The sequence below is a fragment of the Populus alba genome, chromosome 17 (assembly GCF_005239225.2).
Source record: "Populus alba chromosome 17, ASM523922v2, whole genome shotgun sequence".
NCBI lineage: Eukaryota > Viridiplantae > Streptophyta > Magnoliopsida > Malpighiales > Salicaceae > Populus > Populus alba.
In genome coordinates this window covers 12,926,331-12,949,470 of record NC_133300.1, presented here as the reverse complement: position 1 = coordinate 12,949,470, position 23,140 = coordinate 12,926,331, and the positions used below count along the sequence as shown (strand labels likewise).

General features: G+C 30.3%; 3 protein-coding genes across 3 annotated transcripts; 1 reads left to right on the top strand and 2 right to left on the bottom strand.

Moving 5' to 3' along the window:
• Positions 1–2,076: 2,076 nt before the first annotated feature.
• LOC118049525 (NAC domain-containing protein 100) lies at positions 2,077–3,825 on the bottom strand. Its single transcript, XM_035059534.2, has 3 exons — positions 3,327–3,825; positions 2,949–3,226; positions 2,077–2,834 (listed from the first exon to the last, which is right to left on the bottom strand). Exons 1-3 carry the CDS (start codon positions 3,511–3,513, stop codon positions 2,241–2,243), a joined length of 1,059 nt encoding a protein of 352 aa, XP_034915425.1. The 5' UTR covers positions 3,514–3,825; the 3' UTR covers positions 2,077–2,240.
• An 11,487-nt stretch (positions 3,826–15,312) lies between these two features.
• On the top strand, positions 15,313–17,136 carry LOC118049524 (pentatricopeptide repeat-containing protein At5g15300). Its single transcript, XM_035059532.2, has one exon. The coding sequence runs from the start codon at positions 15,347–15,349 to the stop codon at positions 16,985–16,987; it is 1,641 nt and encodes a 546-aa protein (XP_034915423.1). The 5' UTR covers positions 15,313–15,346; the 3' UTR covers positions 16,988–17,136.
• Positions 17,137–17,264: 128 nt separating this feature from the next.
• LOC118049523 (pentatricopeptide repeat-containing protein At5g15280, mitochondrial) lies at positions 17,265–21,847 on the bottom strand. Its single transcript, XM_035059531.2, has one exon. The coding sequence runs from the start codon at positions 21,667–21,669 to the stop codon at positions 17,902–17,904; it is 3,768 nt and encodes a 1,255-aa protein (XP_034915422.1). The 5' UTR covers positions 21,670–21,847; the 3' UTR covers positions 17,265–17,901.
• Positions 21,848–23,140: the final 1,293 nt, after the last annotated feature.

The following is a 23,140-nucleotide window of genomic DNA, read 5'->3' as shown; positions in this document are numbered from 1 at the left end:
TATAAGATGCATCATAACAACATCTTGATCAAAGAAATTTTTATTTTCATACTTTTTACATGTACATCTAATACCACTTCCAATAATAGTCTTTGAATTAGATACTAGGTAATTAATAAAAACCCTCAATCTCATTACAAAAATTCATCATGCGCAACCCTTCATGTGAAATTCAATACATCCAAGAATGATCATCTATTATTTATATGAAACCTATATAGAATATTGATGACAACATATATTAATTAATAATGTGAACTAAATAAATTATCGGTACCCAACTAATTAGCTATCATTAGTTCAATTTAAACTTATTCAAAAATTCTTTTTTCGATCAGAAACATCGACATGATTTTCCATTAGTAAATATCATCGTAATTTATTGATGTCATTTTTTCCATTGGTATTTTTATTGGTAATTAATAATTTTCTAGTGGTGAATGGGGATGAAATTTGATTGGAAAAAAAATGAAAAGAGGATGGAATTAAAAAAAAAAAAAGCTATTAAAAAAATGATACCAAACAAAAAAAAAATATCAACCAAAAGAATATGAATTAAATTTTAAAGATTAAAAAATCATAAAGGGGTAAAATTAAAAAATCATAAAGGGGTAAAATTAAAAAATATTTGTAACTTGATAGCTTATTAAAAAAAAATAAGTAATCAAAAGGATATGGACCAAATGTGAAGAAAAAATTAATTAAAGGGGTTATTCTTTGAGGATAAGAGAAACAAAAAGAAGGGTAAAAAAGAAATGTAAGTCGGCTCTAAACTAGAGGAGCTTTTTATCCACATGTTACCTCATCGTGTAGGGAACGTTGAGATCTTTTAAATGCCATCTTAGAAGATGGTGTTTAGTACTTGGATAGCCCCGCACACGTCCTTCAAATAGTGAGGGGGCCATAATGATGACATGTGTATTATATGCACAAACAGTTTTTTAAAAATAATATTTAATATGTCAATTACAATAATATCCGTGAGTAACCTCTAAATTCACAATAAAACCAATATACAATAACCAAGCCCTTATAAGAGAGTTATGTTGGTAACATCCTTGAGTGAAAGACATTTATTTTTTTTTTTATTTTAGGATTAAAGTAAGTAATTTTAATGTGCAAAAAAATAAAAATGACAAATCTAACCTCATATAATATTTCATGATGAAAAGATCACCTTACTTCAAATACCTAGTTTAATAGTTGTTTTGTTCAAAGTGCAATTTTATAATTACACTATACTATTCATTCTAATGAGTCTTAGTGCATAGTAACTTCTTAAGGAGAATTAGTATTATTATTTTTTAATCTTTGACATATGATTTTGAAAGTTTTAAGACTTAAAAAAATTAATTATAAAATAAACAAAATTATTGATTTTTAAGAGGTTTTTGCAAGTACATGTCTTAAGTACTAGTTTAAACTTAAGCAATGTTTGTTTCTGTATTTAAAATTGTATTTGAATGTATTTCTAAAAGTACATTTAATTTAAAAATAACATAAAATTAATATATTTTTTAATATATTTTCAATCAAAAAAATATACTGTACCACCACAGTACAAAAACACTTGTCGAAACGATGTAGGAGGTCGATGGCTCAATACTTGGGATTCCAAGTACTTGAACTTAACGAGAAAAGACTCTTTCCCATCACATGGTATAGTCATTCATGTCCGTTCCATTGGTAATTTGAACCTTAAAACTGAGCATGAGTTTGAAAGTTTTCAAAGAATATATTCAATAATAAGTTCATTGGACGCTATTTGCTTCACATGATAGGGTACTAAAGGTTTGTCAGTACATTCTTTGATAATTGGTAACTCTTGGTTGGTGGCCTAACAAGTGAACAGTCAATCCATCCCGTAAATAACTATGGAGAAAGCATTATTAGTTCTTATCCAAATGAGTGACTCCATCATCAATAAATTATATCTAAATATATATATATATATAAAGAAAATATAATTGCAAGACTAGGTGAAATTAGATGTAATTTGTCCAATGTTCACAAATTTGTGTGCAAGCAAATTGATAATTAACATAGGCAGATGATATTGTATCCAATTACAAGAGGTGGGCAAAAAGAAAAAAAAATGTTATGTAGAGAGTAATTTAAAAGCATATATTTAAGAAAATCCTTCGCTTCCAATTAGAAGCTATACACACCACAATGATAACTAAAAAAACAAAAAAAAACTCGCTTCTATTTTTTTAAAACATATTTATGCAACTGGAAGTTCAGTAATTCCAAAGGTAATCAAGATCAACTGGTCCGGCAGAGCTTGATGGATCCTCAAAGGACCTATGAACCAATTCATGGTTGGTTACCACTGAAGACATATCAGTGCTGAGGCCAGTGTCCTCTGAAAGCTCCCGTTTTGAGTTTAGGTTCATGCCGGGTCCATGGTTTTCAAGCAATATCCTCAACATGGAGTGTTCTGGCATCATAACAGAATCTGGGTATTGAAAATTTGCTATGTTTGGTAAAATTTGAGAGGAATATAAAGAGTTTGGAGGTGAGGGTTTTGAAAACAGAACTGAGGAAGGGGACATGTTTGAAGAAGACAAAGGAGCTCCAAGAGAAATGTTAAAGCAATCAGCAATGGTTTCATGGGGTTTCTGGTCCTCCGTTGGATTGGAGAAGCAGGTCACGTGAGACTTATCACCTATGTTAGTCCTCTTGTCGTTATTGTGTTGAGAAGAATCCATCAATGGAGGCAATATTGATGGCTTTAATTCATTTCCATACGAGCTTAACCTCACCAACCCTGAAATATGTGTTTTCTTTCCTCCATGACTCTTCTCAAAAACTCTACAGATGACCCAATCATTCTGCAACAGAAGCCAGGCAAAAGGATCTATAAATCAATACAATCACCAACCAAGTGTAACAAAAAAAAAAAAGTGAAACAGGGGAGAACAGGGGAAACAGAGTGATAACCCTACCTTTGCTGTTTTAGGGGGATTATAGACGGGGTTTTTCCCCTCTAATCTATACTCATGCATAACCCAGTTGGTTTTTTCTCCTCTAGGGGCTCTCCCTTTGTAGAAAACCAAGGTCTTCTTCATGCCAACAAGTGTTTTAGCCCTGTAAATTTCCTTGTCTTTGCCTGTGGCTTTCCAATAACCAGCATCAGTAGCCCTATTCGTCCTTAAACCGGTGGGATACTTCCGGTCTATAACACAGAAGAAATACCATTCCTTTTCACCCATTTTAGCCCTCCCTGCATTAAAAAGAGCACAGACCATGAACTGAGAACATGACACATAGCAAAAACTGCTGAAGAACTAAGAACCAGAGGGATATTGACATAAAAGACTTACAAGGCAAATCCCATGGCTCACACTTGTTTAAATCGACCTCGCCAATAGCTCTAGCACAGAAGTAGTTGTCAAGAACCTTCTGAGACAGGTAGTGAGTTATGAGCTCTTCATCAGTTGGATGGAATCTAAATCCCGGAGGCAATTCCATCTGCTCATCTTCCTCACTATACGCACAATTGTTTTCCATAACCTTCAAAATCTCACAAGAATCTCTCCAAATCTCAAACGGGTGCCTAAAAATGAAACAAGAAAACAAATTTGCCAAACCAAGCTCGTGTAGATGAAAGCCTGAGACGTTTATATTATCTGTGTAGGAAACAAACCATAAAACTATTGTCAGAGAAGAGAAAATCAGATGCTAACACACGAGAGAATTATGAACCGAAAAGGCTGTGATAGGGAGGAGGTGGTGGTTTCAGAGAGAGGTGGTGGGAATAACAGAACCAATAAATACTAGTTTTTGGAGAGAGGGGAAAACAAACGAGGGTGGGAAGGCAACTATTGGTGGGTGGTTTTCAAGTTTCCATTTAAGAGAAAAAAAAATTATTGTTTTAATTGTTAAAAATGTATTTTTTTTTATTTATTACATTTTCTGCAAAAAAAATTTATGTCACTGTCACTTCCTATGCGCTGCATGTACTGTGAATTAGCTCTTTTCTTCCTGCAATTAAAACCGATTTTTGTTTAGTCTTACTTTTCAGCTAATACTATATATATATATATATATATATATATATATATAGTATTAATTAGGCAACGAGAAAAAAAAAAGAAAAAAAAAGTAGATGGCTTAAAAGTCTTGAAGTTAGTTGCTATCGGTTTAACCAAAGGTGTTTGCTGTTCAAAAGATACATGTATAATTAAAAAGCATGTACAGGAGTTTGAAACTAAGGCTGTGATTGGGCACGGTGCAACTGTTGTTTGATGATTTTTTAAATTATTTTGATGGATTAATGTTAAAAATAAATTTTAAAAGATATATTATTTTAATATATTTTTTTAAAAAAATATCGTTTAAAATATTTTTTCTGCCGCTATCCCAAAACAATAAAAAAATCACAAATTTTGTTTTGATGCTAAAACGACAATAGCCCCCCAGAAACCTCATTATCTTAGTTTTGTTTTTCTTTCTTCTTATGAAAACCTCATTATCTTAGCTTAATTAGCTAACCTAAAGGTGCACACGATCACAAAACCCTCAAGTCAAAGTGCCATCATTGCTCCCACCAAGATATTTTAGATTTGAGTTTAATTTTATATATTATTTATTGATCATAGGAAATATTTTATAGTTAATTATTTTCCACGGATTTTGGCAGCGTACCAGCGACCGGCGACGCTGCATTAACTCTAACATGATTGAACCAAACAGATTGACAATATACAGTTTAACAGTACAATCAGGCCCACGTGTACTGTTCTAGGGCTTCTCCTTCGAGCTAGGGACCATCCTCGTGAGTTGATAACTCCCTCGAGTTACCTTTGACCAAGGTGATTGGATCTCTGATCGTAGAAATTGTACTGTGGCACTTGCTTTTTACTGCTGTGACGAGAAGAAGAAGAAGATGATGAGTATAACAGGGGGAACATTAATGTTGCTGTATTTTTACCAAAATCATATATTATCCATGATATTAAAGTGTAATTTAATGTTTCAAATTTTAAATTTATTTTTTAAAAATTATCCGTTTGAGTCCTATAAATTTTAGGATCTTTAAAAACTTACATAATTATTAATTTTAGAATTCATTAGATTAATTAAAATAAATATAAATTAATTAGTCCAAATATCATAATATATAGCTTAAAAGGTGAAATAACTTAGATAATAGGTATAAATATTATGTAGACTATTGAAATAGTTAACTGTAAGTCTGCAATGATTTTAAAATGATAGAATCAAAATCGTGTAAGTACGGTGTCGTAATCCTATTTTAATTTATAGTCGTTGTCAACTAATAGCTCATTTATTTATGTTGGGTACCACGCTATACCACAGCGTAAAAAAAAAAAATTGTGGTGCATCGCGTAAATAGGCAAACTCTAAATAACTTCACCGAGTAATAATTGTGGTCTGTCTAAGATTATAAGCACAGTATATTTTATTTTAAACATGGTAAAAATACATCTTTTAATATCATGCAAACAACTCCAAATAATGTTATGTATTATAGTTAAGAAAGTTAGAATATTTTTATTTATTCTTCGAACTCTAATTTTATTATTAGAGTACATCATCGATCTAAAAAATTATATCTTTAAAATTATTATAAGACAAAAAATCTTCAATTTATATACTTATAACTTGCAAACAAACAAATATATCGCAATGTCCGAGAGGTAAGAAAGTTTATTGTTTTGTTTTTAAGATTTTGATCCTAAGATTAGTGTACAGCATGTTGATGTGAAGATTTATTTTTAAAAAATTTCATAAGAGAAATTAATCTCAATTATATATATGGATGATATGATATGAAAATATCCCTTAAAATTAAAAAAAAAATCATACAAACAAATTATCAACCTTATATAAGTAAACTAGATTTGTGGCCTGTGTTATATTGGGGTTGGAATAAATTTTTTATCGATGAGAAAAAAGATGATAGGGTGACGTGAGCATGTTTTTTAATTTAAAAAAAAAAACACTATTTGGAACATAGACTTGAGTGAGGGAAAAAATGATGGTATAATTAATTAGATAAATAATAAAAAAAAAAAGATAACGGAATAAATGGACTAAAAAAAAAAAAAATCATCGTAACTTGAAAAAAAATGATTAAAGAAATGAAAAGGATTGTGAAGTTAAGATTTCAACCATTCAAATAGGGAAGAACAAAAAAAAAAAGGAAAAAAACTGACATACATCAACTTAAGAAAGCATGCTAAATATGCAAGACATGTTATGAAATTAGGATAAATCAATAGAAAACAAACAAAAATATAAAGTTTAATTTCAAACAAATCCATCATAAAATAGAAATTTATATGGTCAATAAAATAAGGATAAAAAAAAACACAAAGCAAACCAACTAAACTCTGTGACCTGTATCATATGAATGAGATAACTCAAATAGAAAGAAAACTAGAAAATATTACGAAACTTAATTCTAAAGCAACCTAATGCCGAAGGACGAAACATAAAAAAATATTAAATATTTTATAAAAAAAAATACCATAAAAAAACAACCTAACTCACCAAATAGATGGTTTAAGTTATGAGAATGAGTTAAACAAATAAAAAGAAAACCGCAAAACCCAATATAAAAACTTCAACTTTAAAGGATAGAACTAAAAAATAAAATTAATTCCCAATCGATATAATGTTGAAGGATGAGATTGAAAAAAAAAATCAATTTTAAAAAAATTTCCAAATTAAATTTAACCAAAAATGATAAATAAAAAGACCCGAGATAACACGGATCAATTTAAAAATTCATAAAAAAATCCTATAGAAAAGCAGTAAAAAAACAATAGAGCCTAATCGCTAATAATATAAATGTTGAAGGATAACACTAAAAAACAAATATGAGCTTAAAAGAAAATAAAGAAAAAAAACCAAACAAACTCGGGTGAATCTTATAAACCTAAGCTAATGTCTCAAACTTGTAATCAATGAAATCCTAGATCCAGGCTAAATAAAAAAGCCCAATTCCCAATGGTTTTAATATTGAAAGATTGAACATATATATATATATATATATATATATATATTCTACAAAAAATGACAAATAAAAAGACTAGAGATAACCCATGTTATTTTTAAAATTAGTGAAGAAATCAACAAAAAACAATGTTGAAAAGTAATAAAAAAATCTTATAAAAAGCAGATAAAAAAAGAGCAGTCTAATCTCTAATAATATAAATATTGAATGATAAAACATGAAACAACATGAATAGCTTAAAAGTAGAGAAAAAAAAAAAACTTGGGAGAACTATCTATACCTGAGCTAATGTCTCAAACTGCAACCTATAAAATACTAGACCGAGTTGAATAAAGAAGCCCAATCTCCAACCAATTTAATATTGAAGGATGAAATTGAAAAAATATATCAATTTAAAAAATCTTCCAAAGCAAACTTAACAAAAATAAGAACAAATAAAAATACTCTAGAATACACATGTTATTTTCAAAATCATTAACAAAAACATCATAAAAGATCAAAAACACCCCTATAAGAGAGTTTAGTTGATTTGATGACCCCATAGGTGCTACTAAAACAATGAGGGGGTGTCTATTTGCTAAACACACGCCAAATTTTTTTTTAATAATATTTAATACATGGTCAAATACAATAATGCCCTTGTGTAACTTTGATATTAAAAAAAAAACATGATAAAAGGTCCAAAACACCCCTATAAGAGAGTTTAGTTGATTTTATTTTTAAGTATAATAAAGTAATTTAACTATGTTGAAAAATTATACAAACTAAAATGCCCTTAATTGAAAGAGAGCTTTTTTTATTCTAAGGGTTAAATTAGTAAATTTACTATGAAAAATAAAATTACTGGTCTAGTTCGTCATAATTTATAAAAAATAATTGTATCATGGTAAAAAATCCATTTTGCTCTTAATACATAGTTCAAAGATTTTATAGTTTAAAAGCAATCTCATCATTCTACCATTACAACAAATAAGATTTTGTGTCTCGTTGTATATTAATTTCCCTTGAAGTTTAATTTTGTAAAAAAAATTAATTGGAAACTCATAGTTAATACATATTATGCATTCCTTTTTTAGCAAATGTACTACTTTATGGAAGAACACTCACAAATTCTACCGACTAACTTTTTAGGAAAAAGATTCTGAGTACTGAAATTTTGTAGCATTGATTCGTCATCTAGAAGTCCTAATCGAAATGGAATTATTAACTCCCTGACGTTTATCATTGATTGCCATTGAGAGAAGCGATCGGCATAAAGCCAAGACCACAAGTATTGTTCTTGTGATATTAGTACCATGGAAAAATATCAACAAGTTTACATTTTCTAGAAGAAAAGACCAGTAAATTCAATTTTTTTTCAGTTAATCTTTTAATTTCCTGATAAAAAAATGTTTTTTTTTTCAATCTCTTCATTAACCACCGAGTCATTATTAAAAACAGTAAAAAAATTCATTTGGAGGTAAATCCTAAATTTAATTGTTGAATCTGTAGCTTCAACAATTAAAAAAAAAAACATGAATTATATGACTTTTTTTCTCTAAAATTGAGTCAATAAAAAGTTGTTGCATCCTCAACTTGAATCTAAAACTATGAAAATAATGAATAACTAAATAATAATTAGTATAAGATTTAAGCTTAAATAGTATATATTTCCTTAAAATTTACTAAATTGATATGGAAGATGGTGTTTTAAATAAGGATTAAAAAATATTTAATTTCAATTAACACATAATCAATATTCAAATAAAAATTCAAAGATTTCTTCTATATATTGAGCATGTTTGGAAGTGTGGTTGCGATTACTTTTTAAAGTATTTTTCATTTAAAAATATATCAAAATAATATATTATTTATTTTTTAAAAAACATTTTTGTCATCTACGTATTAAAATAATCTAAAAAAACCAAACAAATATTAATTTGAAGTAAAGAAAAAAATAAAAAAATTTAATTTTTTTTTAAAATTAAAAAACAAATAAGCAATTATATATTCAAATGATAAGTTTGTTATTATAATTTATATCACTAAAAATATTTTATTATAACCCTTGGAAGGTCTTGCCCCCATGAAAAAAGAAAAGGCTCCATAATTCTCAAAGTCACCTCATATCCTTTTCAGTTTTCAGGAAACAAATAAATTATGGAGTCAAGAAGGCGTGGCAGAATTACTATTTTAAGGAATTTCAATCACTCGGGAAACTTGAGATCCAACGGTGAATGATAGAATATCACAGTCAATGTCAGCGTCTGCCACGTAAAATCCGAAAGAAAAGTGAAAAGACAGTGCCGTCATTGAGGTAAAGCAACCAAACGAATCCACACGGAAGGTTCCCATTGGTCAGACTACAAAGATAATACCAAACCTAACTTTAGCTTAAGTGGGATTTGACTAATCGTAAAACTTAACTGCCGAGCTGGCAATGTGGGCCATGCTTCCTATGGACCGACAGGAGGCAACGACAGGGAGCATACACGCGGCTAGAGATGAATGGTTGTGAAGTGTTTGCAAAGGTGGGAGTTAGGCTAACGCTGGTAATAATTTTATTGAAAAATATGGTGTCCAGGTTTGAAGATATGAACCATCACTTCCAACCGTGCAATACACTGCACGATTATTTCTGACTTCCCAGAACATTGATTGCTTTAATAAGGTGGATTATCTCACTTCTATACAGTCCTTCATAAGGTCAAAGAATCATTCCAAACAAGCCCATCCTCGTTGTTTTCAAATTTTTTATTATTTTATTTTATATTAATTTTTAATAATTTTATATTATTTTGATGTGTCAATATTAAAAATAAATTTTAAAAAATAAAATATATTATTTTAATATATTTTCATGTAAAAAAAATTTAAAAAATAATTATTATCACAATTTCAAACTTTACTGAAATGTTTGATAATAAAATTTAAAAAAAATACAGGTTTCGAGGTCAAGTTTGTGTGTTTAGTTTTTTATGTTTTTTTTGATATAGGTTATATATAATCAAATTATAATTTGATAAAAAGAACTTCTTGCAACTTTATCTTGAATTAAATTTGAATAATGGAAAGCAAACTCATTTGAATATGAACTTGAATTGATATTAAACGAAACTTGATTGTTTATAAATATTAAAAGCAAGCAATGGAATAAAAAAAAAAAGAAGGAGAGAGGTGGAATATAACCTATTTTAGTAAAATCAGCTTAATTTATCCTTATACTCTAGGTCTAATTTTCAATTTGTTCCTATAGTCTAATTATTTTCAATTTATTTTTATATTTTATATCATTTTTTTAATATATCTTTCAAGTAGATTTTTTATTCAAACTAACAAAACTACTCTCATTTGAGAAACCCAAACCAACCTGTTTATTAAAAAAAACAAAATTCAGAATATTTTTTTTATATTGTGTTTAATTTCATATTGATTTTTTAGTTAAGTAATTTAAGTTTTATTTTCTCATGTAAATTTATTTTTATTCGTTTGAATGAAAGTATTTGAAACAATGATATATTCAAGAATGATCTTACATTTAGGCACAAATTAGAAACAATTAACTTTTTTTTAAATAGATAAAATGAGCTAATAATTTCCCTCCATTTTGCAAGCATCCTTTGATAATTAATCTATCTATATGTAAAGTGACATATATGTATACAGTTAGATTTCGCCCTCCATGTATCCGTGAAACTTGTTCTATAAAAATATATTAATTCTTCAGTCTTATGTAAATTGGAAAGCAAAAAATATTGAATTGTCCTAAAGTTGTGCTTATGACTAAACTCTTTATTTTTCCCTTATATATATATATATATATTATTATTATTAGCACAAGAAAATCATCCAAAAACATATAAAAACATTAATTTGATGTTTTTTCAAATGAAAAATAATTGGAAAAATATGTTATAATGCAAAAAACAAACATTTACTACAACTAGCATTAGGCAGTAAGAGGAAAACAAAAACAAAAACAAAAAGATAATGATAAATATTTACTTATCTAGGCAATTATAGCTACAAGTAGCTTCAAAATTACCTTAGGTAAAACCAAAATGCATGATACCTTTTTTTTTATTATTATTTTACTTCTACTTATAATAAGTGAATAACATAATACTTGTTTGATGTTGAAGCCTGTGTGTATGTGGATGGGGTTTCGGTGTTATGGCCACTAGGCTACTTGATCCAGAAATACATGCATAATACTTTAATTACATCTTGATCAATGATTAGTTGCTAATTACATATTTAATTTTTCTTACTTATTTCTTTCTACAGGATAAAACACAATATGCTTCACTGATCAGATGTTAATCACTGAGCAGGATTAGGAACACATGATTCATGATCTTGATCTCAATGATGTAGAGAAGTTTCGATTTTTATTGGCATAAAGACAACAAAAGATTAGTAAAATAATGAATGTCTTAATCCTCAAGGATGCTAAATTGTGTATTATATTACATAGGTCAATCGAAGAACTTAGAAAATGAATATACATTTATGTGAAGGACAATGCTTAAAATTAAATATTTAGATGCTATTTTTGACCGTTAAATTATTTAAATATGACTAATTTCATTCCATAAGATGTCATTAATAAACTAAGTCCAAGATTTGCAAGAACGAAAGGTGGGAGTTGTAACCAACTACTGTATGATGTGAGAGGAGAAATGGAGAGATGGTAGATCATGGTTGGTTCATTTGTAAACAACCAAGGATGTCCTAACCGTTCCTAATTCCTTTTTAATAATTATAATATGAATTTTTTAAGTGCAATGTGAATATCATGTGTGTCATGTTTGTGGCATCGCTGTAATCATTTTTGTAGATCGGGATCTTCAGATAAAGATAAAAAAAACAAAGAATTCTTTTTTTATTGAAAATATATTTGGAGTCGTCATCTAGTATTTTAATATTAAAAACTCTAATTAATTTTCAGAAGTCTAGATAAAAGGACTGATTGTGTATTTTAAAAAATATCACTATAATATACCTTATTTAAAATAAGTTACATTATTTATTTGTCTGAATACTAAGGTACTGTTATGTTTTTTTAACTATTGATCTGTTTATTAGCCAGAGTAAGTTCACCCTAGTATAGTAGACTATACTAAGATACACCTATTTTTTTGTGTCTTTTTTGTTTCTTTTAATATTTAAAAATAATACCCATCATTATATTTTTGGTCCGTTCTACATCACCTTGAGTTGATTGTCGTATAAGTTTCAAACAAGTAGGTGTCAAGTGTATATAATGAACAATATTAAAATAATTATTTTATTTATTTATTTATCTTTAACAACTACAATAAAAGTAAATGGATAGATTAATCATATAATTGATTTACTTGAGTTATCCAAAAATCTAAAATGTGTTTGAATTTTTTTTATTTGTTTTATAATTTTTAGATTAAAATGAAATGAATTATATGTAATTCTTTTTTATTGATTCAATTTAAAGTAAATTTTTTATTTTTCATAATTTTTATGATTTTGATTAAAATATTATTAAAGTATTTTAGTGAATTTAGCTTTCTTTTTTTTTTCCTTTCCTTTTATTAAATTTTAAAAGAATTTTTCCATGAATTGGTCACCTCCATCAACCAAAAAGAGATAAATTTTTTTTTATTAAAAGTAGCACTAACACTATAATTATCTAGTAGATGTAATTTATAGGCATTATCGTTAATTCTTTCATGGATTTGGAAATATATATCTCCTCTTGATATCAATTTAAATCTTTTTTGTCAAGGGAATCTTTCTTTTTTATATAACACCCAAATTCAATCACCAAGTTAAAAAATAACCATCTCTCATTCTTTATTAGCTTGAATGCATATTGTTCATTCAATTTTTTTTTTTTTTTTTGTATATGCCACCTCATATTTTTTTTTTGGAGAGCCTTTACCATCTATATTTTTCAATTGCCATCAAGACTATAACTTTCATCAATAGGTAAAGAAAAAAAATTTCGAAGGAGTTAAAAGATTAAAGCCATAAACAATTTTAAAAGAAGAATAATCAGTAATAAAATAAACTCTTATTATAAGAAAATTCAATAAATGATAGATAATATTTTTAAAAATTTTCAAATTCTTTTGAATGATAATTCTTAACAATATAAGTTAAAGTTCTTATTAATTATTTTAGTTTGATCATCTATTTGTGAATGAAAAGTAGTAGAAATAACAATTTTGTTTCTAAATTCCCCCACAAAACCTTTCAAAAATAGCTATGAAGTTTAACATCACGGTTAAATACAATGCTCTTAGGTACCCAATAGAGCCAAACTATCTCAATTAAAGGTGTGACTAGAGTACTAAAATCGGTAACAAATCTCTTATAAAAATTAGTCAAACTATGTAAATTTCTTATCTTAGTGATTGACTTAGGTGTAGGACATTCTTGGATAGCTTTATCATTTTCGTCATCCATTTCAATACCCTTTGCACTAACAACATGTCCAAGAAATATATCTTTTTCCATGCAAAAGTCACACATTTTCAGATTAGTATATAAATATTCTTTTCACAAAACAAACAATACATTCCTTAAATGTTCAACATGCTATTCTAAATTCTTATAATAAATCAAAATATCATCAAAATAAACCACAACAAACTTACTTATAAAATTATGTAAAACAACTTCATTAATCTTATAAAAATATTAGGTGCATTAAGTGTGTTTAGTTTTAAATCCAAAAAGTATAACGAATCACTCATACAAATCATATTTAGTTTTAAAGGTATTTTTTCATTCATCTCCATCTTTTTTTTCTTATTTGATGATATCTACTTTTTAAATTGATCTTAGAAAACATACAAGACCCTATGCATTTCATCTAATATATCATCAAGTCTAGGAATTAAATGTCGATACGTTACCATAATATTGTTAATGACACGAAAATTAACATAAATCTTTCAAGTTCCATCCTTTTTGGATACTAACAATACTAGAATTATGCATGGACTCATGTTTTCTCTTATTTATCCTTTGATCATCAATTCATCCACTTGCCATTGAAATTCCTTTGTCTCTCAAGATTGCTTCTATGAATTGGACAATTAAAATATAGATGCTAGAGGTATAAGATTAATTGGTGTACTCAATTCCCTTAATAGGTTCCAACCTCACTATGAATCTCATTAGAAAAAATATCCTTAAAACCTTGTAATAAAGAAACAAAAATACTAGGAAGACAATGATCAAGGTCATTAATGTTAAAATATACCTCCTTATACACAAGTAAAATCATAAACATGTCAGAAAAATAAGCATTTTTAATCTCACTCACTTTTGTATAAAAAGCAAAATGTTTCTTTATTTTTTTCACATTCTTTATTTTTTTTCAGACATAAATGAGAAGCATAGAAGATACCATGAAGTTTGGTTAATTCTTTGATAAGTCAGAGTAGTTCTATGAAGAATCAAGAGTATGAAAAAACTCCCACACACAAGTTTTATTCACGAATAATCAAAGCATCTTTTTATTAATGTTTTTTTAAACCCTAAATACAAGTTAAAGAACTCTAATTTAGACTGGCCTACGGTATAGTACAGACTACCTATCTAGTATGTCCTAAAAGGTATGCTATTATTGTGCATGTTTGGAAATGTTTTGTTGGGATTTTAGAATGGATAACAATGTATTTGTAGAATAAAATTCAAGATAAACCATATTTAGGAATGTTTGGTTAGGATTTTAGAAAAATCCATTAGATTATGGAAAAAATATGGATGAAGAAATTTATTAATTTGGTTAAAAATATTCTAGTTATTTATTTATTTTTCACTCTTTTGAATTTTATACTTTTCACTTTTTAATATGTTTTTTTTATTTGTTATTTTTTCTACCTGTTTAAAATAAAAATAAAATATGTAAAAATAATAAGAATATAAAATTCTATAGAAAATATAAAAATTTTGAAAATTAAATAAATTTATAAAAAAATAAAATTTATAATTTTTTTCAATTTTAAAAAAATATATTTGAAAAAATTAGATAAAGAATAAAAAAAATAAGTTATTACAATTGTTACATGGTACTGAAATTAATATTAAGAGTATAGTTAGTGTTGTAATATTAGAAAAATAAAGTATAAAAATATTATACAATTTCATAGGATGTCCAAGGGTGATATTTTAAAAGAAAAAAAACACATATTTTTTTCAAAACATTATAAAATGGTTAAAAACATTATATGGTCACATTTATTCAATAAAAGGAAAAATTAAAGGGCCCAAAATTAATGTCACGAAGGTCCATGAACACAAAGCCCAATATCAAACTCAGAAAGAAGTCAACTACTAGAACCGCCAAACTTAACGGTCTCTTAGCCATTTCTAATACAAAATAATATCATGATAAGAAAAAGAACAAACGATAGGAGCACCAATCGCAAGCAGCCGTCAAGCCTATGGAAAAACTGCAACAATCTTCTTGCTCTAAAGCAAATCCACGCTACCCTTATAATCAAAGGGTTCAATTCAAACCGAGCAGCCCTCAGAGAGCTCATATTTGCTGGTGCTATGACCATTTCTGGTGCTATAAACTATGCCCACCAAGTGTTTGCTCAAATTACTGAACCAGACATTTTCATGTGGAATACAATGATGAGAGGTTCATCTCAAAGCAAAAATCCTTCAAAAGTAGTTTTTCTTTATACCGAGATGGAGAATCGAGGTGTAAAGCCTGATAAGTTCACGTTTTCTTTCTTGCTTAAAGGTTGTACGAGGCTTGAATGGAGAAAGACTGGTTTTTGTGTTCATGGGAAGGTTTTGAAATATGGGTTTGAAGTGAATTCTTTTGTGAGAAATACCCTTATTTATTTTCATTCTAATTGTGGGGATTTGGTGATAGCTAGATCGATTTTTTATGATTTGCCGGAAAGGAGTGTTGTTTCTTGGTCTGCTTTGACTGCGGGGTATGCAAGGAGAGGGGAACTGGGTGTGGCGAGGCAAATTTTTGATGAAATGCCAGTGAAAGATTTGGTTTCTTGGAATGTGATGATTACAGGGTATGTGAAAAATAGAGAGATGGAAAATGCTAGGACACTCTTTGACGAAGCTCCGGAAAAAGATGTTGTGACTTGGAATACGATGATTGCTGGGTATGTCCTTCGTGGGGAGCAAAGGCAGGCTTTGGAGATGTTTGAGGAGATGAGGAACGTGGGAGAGTGTCCAGATGAGGTGACAATGCTGAGTCTTCTGTCGGCATGTGCAGATTTGGGTGATTTGGAGGTTGGCAGAAAGTTACATTGCTCAATTTCAGAGATGACTCGGGGAGATTTGAGTGTTTTACTTGGGAATGCACTTGTTGACATGTATGCTAAGTGTGGAAGCATCGAGATAGCACTTCAGGTATTTAAAAAGATGAGAGAGAAAGATGTTACAACATGGAATTCAGTAATAGGAGGGTTGGCTTTTCATGGCCATGCTGAGGAATCAATCAAATTGTTTGCTGAGATGCAGGCTTTGAAAAATATTAAGCCAAATGAGATAACTTTTGTTGGAGTGATTGTTGCTTGCAGTCATGCCGGGAATGTTGAAGAGGGGCGCCGGTATTTCAAACTTATGAGAGAGAGGTATGATATAGAGCCAAATATGATACATCATGGGTGTATGGTGGATTTGTTAGGTCGTGCAGGGCTATTGAGTGAAGCATTCGAGTTAATAGCCACAATGGAGATTGAACCTAATGCTATAATTTGGAGGACACTGCTTGGGGCTTGTAGAGTTCATGGAAATGTTGAGCTGGGGAGGCTGGCAAATGAGAGACTACTTAAACTAAGAAGGGATGAGAGTGGGGATTATGTGTTACTTTCTAACATATATGCTTCAGCAGGTGAGTGGGATGGAGCTGAGGAGGTGAGGAAGTTGATGGATGATGGTGGAGTTAGAAAAGAAGCTGGCCGCAGCCTAATTGAAGCAGATGACAGAGCTGTCATGCAATTCTTGTTTGATCCAAAACCCAAACTAAATTCAAGAGGCCAAGTGTCATGAGCTGCAAGTAGGTGAGAGTATGCTCTCATGTCAGACATGTAATGTTTGGGTATAGTTCAACCCTTAATGTGTATAATTGGTCACATATATAAATTGCATTTTATTCAGCTTTAAGAAGGCATTACTGACCCCCCTTCTTCTTTTTTTTAGTCTATATGTGTTCCTATTTATTTGATCTGATTTCTTCTTGAGTTATGTAATAGAAAAGAACGTTGAGGCTGGTAGGTGAAAACAAATTTAGTTGGTTGACTCCAATCCAAGCGCGTGCTTCAAGTGTTTTCATCAACATCAGCTTTTTATCTTCTTAATATTAATTATTATATTACGACTGATGTTTTACCTTTATGTTCTTAATTTCTTTTATTTTAACTAAAATATAATTATTTTATATAATTTGAAAATAAAAAAATTTATTTCATCTAATTCAATAAATAGTTGAACTTGTTTTACTATTAAAAGAATTTATACAAAATATTTAGTTGAATAATACACAGCTATGAAAAGAAAAGTAGGTCATAGATAAATAATGAAACGTGGCTGCAATCAATATGTTCTTGTAAATTAGCAGTAGCCTGGAAAAGCATGGAGTAGCTCTCCCATAATGGCAGCAAGATTGCAAGAAGGTACAGTGCACATCGTACTCGGACATCAAATCATGAATGGACACGTATTACCTCAAAGAAGACATACACTTGAGAACTTTACTTTCATATCATTGTATATACCAAATGCGGTTCAGCTGTGTGCTTGCCATAGGATAGAAGACCTAGCATCCTATTGTAAACTGTCAAAGCTCTTTTCCATGGAAACAGCTGAGCTAAAACGCCTGATTCATGGTGAAAATTACAAAATTTCAAGTAAGAATATATCAATGTTTCATGAAGCTAAAAGGCCTACCCTTTGCCCCGTTGTATTTAACCCAGTTTGGCATTGAGGTCCTTCTTGGAAGAGAATCCACTTCCAGCGAGAAGGCTTGACAGGAAACCCTGACTGCTTTTATTATAATCCTTGACACTCGAATTGCTTAAATTGCTAATAAGAGACCAATGCGTATCAAAATCTGGCTCATAACCACTTTGTTGCATCATTTGCATTAGCTCTGATGCCTTCCTTGGATTGTTTTCCAAGCGATAACCATCAATTACAGAGCAGTACATCAGCCTGGTTGGAGTCTCGCCGACCTGAACCATTGAAAGAAGGAGCTTTGCTGCTTCTGCAGGTTGTCCTTGTTGGCAATACTGTTGGACAAGCAAGTCCCATGTGTTGATACTCGGCTTAAGATTCCTATCCAACATCTCAGTATGGAAATCCATAGCTTGGTTCAGTTGATTTCTAGAGCAGAAACCACAAATTACAGAATCATAACTGGTAGAACTAGGCATGTTTCCTTTCTTCAACATTACATTCAGAAGGTCGATAGCCTTGTCCAGTCTTCCAAGGCAACAAAACCGCTTAATTAAATTATCATAACTAATACTTTGAGGAATTAAACCTTTATATACCATTCGGTCCAGAAATTGTTTTGCTGCTTCAACCTTATCCTGGAAAAGAAGGCCCTCAACAATTGCATTTTGAGCAATTGAACCAAGAATCCAGCCTTTCAATTCTATTTCTCGACTCAATTCCAATACTTTATCAAGTTCCCCAATATCACATAGGAAGGTTATTACTGTGCTTAAGCTTCGATAGCTAGGCCTAAGCTCCTTTGAAATCATTGTAGACAGATAATGCATACCAGTAGAGACATCTTTGCATTTAGAAAATCCATATACCAGAAAATTATATGTAACTTCATTGAGCACCAACCCCTCCTCCTGTAATTCATTCAAAACCTTCTTCACGTGCATACTTTCCCCAGCTGAGAGAAGATAGAAAATCAGAATGTTGTATAGGATGATGCTAGCAGACTTGCTTTCTTGCACCATTACCTTCTTCAGGCTCAATGCATAATCCACTTTACCCTCTAAACACATCAAACGCACATAACTGCGATAACTCGAGATTGTGAGGCTTGCAGTTTTTCTTATGACAACACCAAGTAACTCCCTGACTTTCTTCAAGTTTTTGGTGTGGCAGAATTGTTGCAACAGCATATTATAAATATCAGCATCAGGTAGCAGCCCCTTGGACAGCATATTCTGGAAAATATTGGCTGCTTCCCCAGCCTTACCTGTCACACAAAATCTTTTAGTAAAATCGCTGTGGAATGTAGTTTGCACCCTCAAAACATTGTCCATTAATTCCATAGCTGTCTGAAGTTTATCAGCCTTACACAGCCGAGGAATCAGAATTAGAGATAAGTCCAAGCACGGAACCATTTTCCTAGCAAGCATTATGTCTAATACTGCGAAGGCAACTTTATACTTTTTCTCCTTGCATAACCCCTTTATAAGATGGCTATAAGCAATTTGATCCAAGGCACAACCATGCTGTAATAGTTCTTCCACAAACAAGTGTGCAATGCTCGAAAAGCCTGTAAGAGAAAGCTTTTCAAGGAAGATATGTAAAACTTTTAACCTTGATTCAGGATTCAATACCAACATCCTTTCCAAAAGCTCTAGTATCTCCTTCAGCATTCCACAATGGCACAGACATTCAACCACAGATATACAATCCACCAACCCTGGTAACCATTTACCATTTAGAGCAAAATCCCAGCAATCATGAAGGTTCCGCAAATTTTCCTTCTCACACAGTCCCTTAATTAGAGCAGTAAATGTTTCACTGTTAATTGTTAGATTCCTTTGAAGCATTTGATTAAAAATCAACCACCCTTTGTGTGTCAATCCAATTTTGCAGTGTGCTTGGACTAGCAAATTGAGAACTTCTTGGTCTAGTTGATTAACCAGCTTTGGCATCTTCTCCAAAAGACTGCTGCATAACTTGATATAGGAACGAGGAGTGCAAAGCCCCTTTAATAATGCCGAGACAACAGAGAGAGACAGTTCTTGACCCCATCGAGCCATTTCACCGGTCAATGAGTATGCAACTTTAAAATTTCCATTACTGCATTCCTTCCTTACTAGAAAATCAAAATCAGGAACCATAGAATCTTCAAGTATCCCCGTTACTCTTTTGTCATACTCATCCAGGTCTGTATCCAAATAAAGTCCATTACCAAGGTTATCAAAGAATTCTGTCTTAGAAAACTCAACATCATTGTCCCTTTTCAACCGCACTGATAAAGTCTTGAGCTCCAAGACCATAAATGCCTTTGAAAGAGGATCCTCGAGTGCAGATGATTCAATTAGACCACGGTTCACCATCTCATGAATCACCACCTTTACTTCATCAAATCGTCTAGCCCTGCAATATCCTGCCAAAAGAATTTTGAAAGTTGACAAAACAGGGGTTGTTCCCATATCCACCATTTCATCAAGAATGTCTTGTGCATGCTCCCACATGCCTTCTTTAAACAACGCACTGATAAGAGCATGATAACACCATACATTGGGTTTTAGGCCTCGAGATAACAACTCTGATAAATAATTGAAGGCACCACTCAATTTCCTTTCACGACAACACCAACAAATCAAGATCCCAAAAGTTACTTCATCAGGCATAAAACCCAAGTGCTCCAATTTGAGCCTGAACAAATTTGCTCTCTCTACACCAAAACTAGTACATAAACTGAATAAAATCTTATTGCCAGTAAGAACATTTGGGGAACATTTCATTTCAGCAAAACACCTTACTGAATCCTCAAAGTCCTGCTCACAGTACCCAAGAGCAATCTCATTAAGAACCAAGCTGCTAGGCTCAAAACCCAAGGCCATTAACTTCCTAATAAAATTCCTTGCTTCTCGAATCATTCCATCCCTACAAAGTAATCTTACAACATTCTCAAAACTAGCATTTTCTCCTTCGCTTACACTAATCCCCAATTCTACCAGATCTAAAGAAACTCGAAATGCTAGCTGGGTTCTCTTCATTCTTACTGAAAGATCAACAAGAGCACGATAACACAACAACGATGGCACTAAATCTCTCTCCCTCATTTGATCATACACCAAGACAGCCCTTTCTAAATCACCAACACCAACATACCCTTCAATCAAACTAACAAAAATCTTACTACTGTCCATTGAAATTCCTTGTCTCTCTATTGCCAAAAGCAATAACTGAGCCTCTCTAAACATCCCATGCCCAACAAGAATAGAAGCCATAACCTCACATGACTTGGGAAAATGCCTAAAACCCTTATCTTGTTCGTTAGCACACTTAAAAATCTCCCATAATGACTCAACCTTTGTACTCTTAACTGCAACTCTTTCACACTCAAATTGAAAACCCAGTAACATTTCAAGCACATCTTCTGGTTTCAACCTTAAAACCCTCAAAAACCGACGTGTAACATGAGGTATTACATCAGAGATATCTAAGAGCGGCATTTTAAAAGAAGCATCATTAAGAAAGTTGTGTCTTTTGGGTTCTTTTTTATCAAAGAAATGAGAACACTTAGATATAACAGAGTGCGCAATACCATTAAAGTTAAAAGACGATAAATCTTTGTGGGGTTTTAGTGAAGGGTCAGTGAGAGAACATGTAAAGAATCGAAATTCAATGGAGATGTGAGTGAAAAGAGAACTGACCCTTTCAAGTTTAGCATTATTGGAGGTGAAATATGATAGGTTTTGCAGCATTTGATTGCAGAGAAGCTTGCTTCTACTTCTCGATTTCATGCCTCCATTTGCTCGGTATCTGCCTTTTGGAACGAATGCCGTGTGCAGTGGAAGAAGAGAACTTTGAATTCCCTCTAAACGACTTGTCGTCTAACAGAAATAGACGACAATACTTGATCGACGAGGAAAAGAATACTTTATAAAAAGCTTATTAAATAAGATACGAAGATCCTACATTTTTATTAAAATTATAAGTTTTTGATATTTTAACACAAAAAAATTTAAATAATAATTTAATTTTCTTTCAATTTGAATTTGAAAATTTATTAACAAAAATATATATGCATTAGGGTTTTTATTTTTAAGTATGTATTCACATAATAAAATGAATATTTTATTTTTAATAATAAAAACTATATAACGTGTTTTTAGGTATAAAATCGTCATTTTTTTTTAATGAGATCTATTTGTCACTACTATATTGAATAGGGGTAGAATAATCTCTTTATTTTTATTTTTTACACAAAATAACATTTAAAATACCTTTAAAAGTTAAATAAAATGATATTTTCAGTTTTCTTTATCATTATTTGCATTATGTAATTACAAAGATGTTATTAAAAGCAAAACATCTATATCTTATGTTAATGAGATTTTTATTTTTTGTTATGGTGGTTTTTTATTAATATCATATGAGGTCAAAGACACTTAGGGCTTTTAATAAATTAAATAGAAAAAAAAAGGTGTTACATACAACAACAGATGGGAGACACTCGTGCCTTTTGAGCCATGTCTACAATGCCTCCTAGCTGTAAAAAACAATCAACCGCCTTCTCCTCCGACACCTCACATGAAGGCGCATCCAATTAGACAATGCATGTAGAGCTTTTTGCGGTGGTTATGCGATGGTTGAATTTTTTCCTCCCCATTATTTTTCTCTCTCTTCCTTAACGTGTTTGAGGGTGTAGTTATGGTTGCTTTTCAAATTGCTTTTCACTCAGAAATGTATCAAAATAATTTTTTTATATATTTTAAAAATTATTTTTAACATTAGCACATCAAAATAAAAAAAAAATTATCAAAATTTTTTTATATGAAAACACCAAACAAATATTAATTTGAAGCAAATAAAAAAAATTAAAATTTTTTAAAAGCACTTTTGAAACGTAAAAACAAACAAGGTTGCGATTATGTCAACCTAACTAAAATCAAAGGTTTTACTCCATTTTCTTCTTATTGTTCTTTATTTGTTTTGATTCCTTTTTTTTATTTATTATATATTTCAATTTTATCTTTTAGTATTTTGTTGTATTTGATTTTTATATCAGATTTAGTCCTTTTTTATTTTTAAATAAACTTGTTTTTCAATTTCATCTCTTGTCGTTTGATTTAATTTACTTTTTATGTCAAATTTGATTTTTATTTTTATTTTTTTTAAAAAGTGCCTTGATTTCTAGTTTAATATATACTTTTTAATTATCTGCTTAGAATTGGGTTTTTTTAATTATTTTTTAGTGTGGTTATCCCGGTA